Below are 598 nucleotides of genomic sequence, written 5' to 3' on the forward strand. Positions count from 1 at the left end.
GGGGGGGTGCCGCGGACCCCGGGAGCCGCGAGGACTTTGCAAGTTGCCCGGGAAGGTGGAGGGGCGGGAGGGGGAGGGGGATCAAGGCGCGACAGCGGAGACAGAGGCGACAGCGAGCGGCCCGGGTTGGCGCGCCCAGCCCAGCAGCGGATCATGGTGCAGCAGGCGGAGAGCTTGGAAGCGGAGAGCAACCTGCCCCGGGAGGCGCTGGACACGGAGGAGGGCGAATTCATGGCGTGCAGCCCGGTGGCCCTTGACGAGAGCGACCCGGATTGGTGCAAGACGGCTTCGGGCCACATCAAGAGGCCGATGAACGCCTTCATGGTGTGGTCCAAGATCGAGCGCAGGAAGATCATGGAGCAGTCTCCGGACATGCACAACGCTGAGATCTCCAAGAGGCTGGGCAAGCGGTGGAAGATGCTGAAGGACAGCGAGAAGATCCCCTTCATCCGAGAGGCGGAGCGGCTGCGGCTGAAGCACATGGCCGACTACCCCGACTACAAGTACCGGCCCCGGAAAAAGCCCAAAATGGACCCCTCGGCCAAGCCCAGCGCCAGCCACAGCCCGGAGAAGAGCGCGGCGGGCGGCGGCGCAAACG

At 66.9% G+C, this 598-nt stretch overlaps 1 protein-coding gene across 1 annotated transcript in view; it reads left to right on the plus strand.

Moving 5' to 3' along the window:
- Positions 1-16: 16 nt before the first annotated feature.
- The window catches only part of Sox11 (SRY-box transcription factor 11), a 1600-nt gene continuing 1018 nt past the window's right edge, over positions 17-598 (plus strand). Inside the window, exon 1 of the mRNA XM_010622685.2 lies at positions 17-596. Within this exon, the coding sequence (XP_010620987.1) occupies positions 154-596 (443 nt within the window). The 5' untranslated portion in view covers positions 17-153. The remainder of the gene's footprint in view (positions 597-598) is intronic.

This window comes from Fukomys damarensis, unplaced genomic scaffold (genome assembly GCF_012274545.1).
Source record: "Fukomys damarensis isolate Sample0158 unplaced genomic scaffold, DMR_v1.0_HiC HiC_scaffold_25, whole genome shotgun sequence".
Classification (NCBI taxonomy): domain Eukaryota; kingdom Metazoa; phylum Chordata; class Mammalia; order Rodentia; family Bathyergidae; genus Fukomys; species Fukomys damarensis.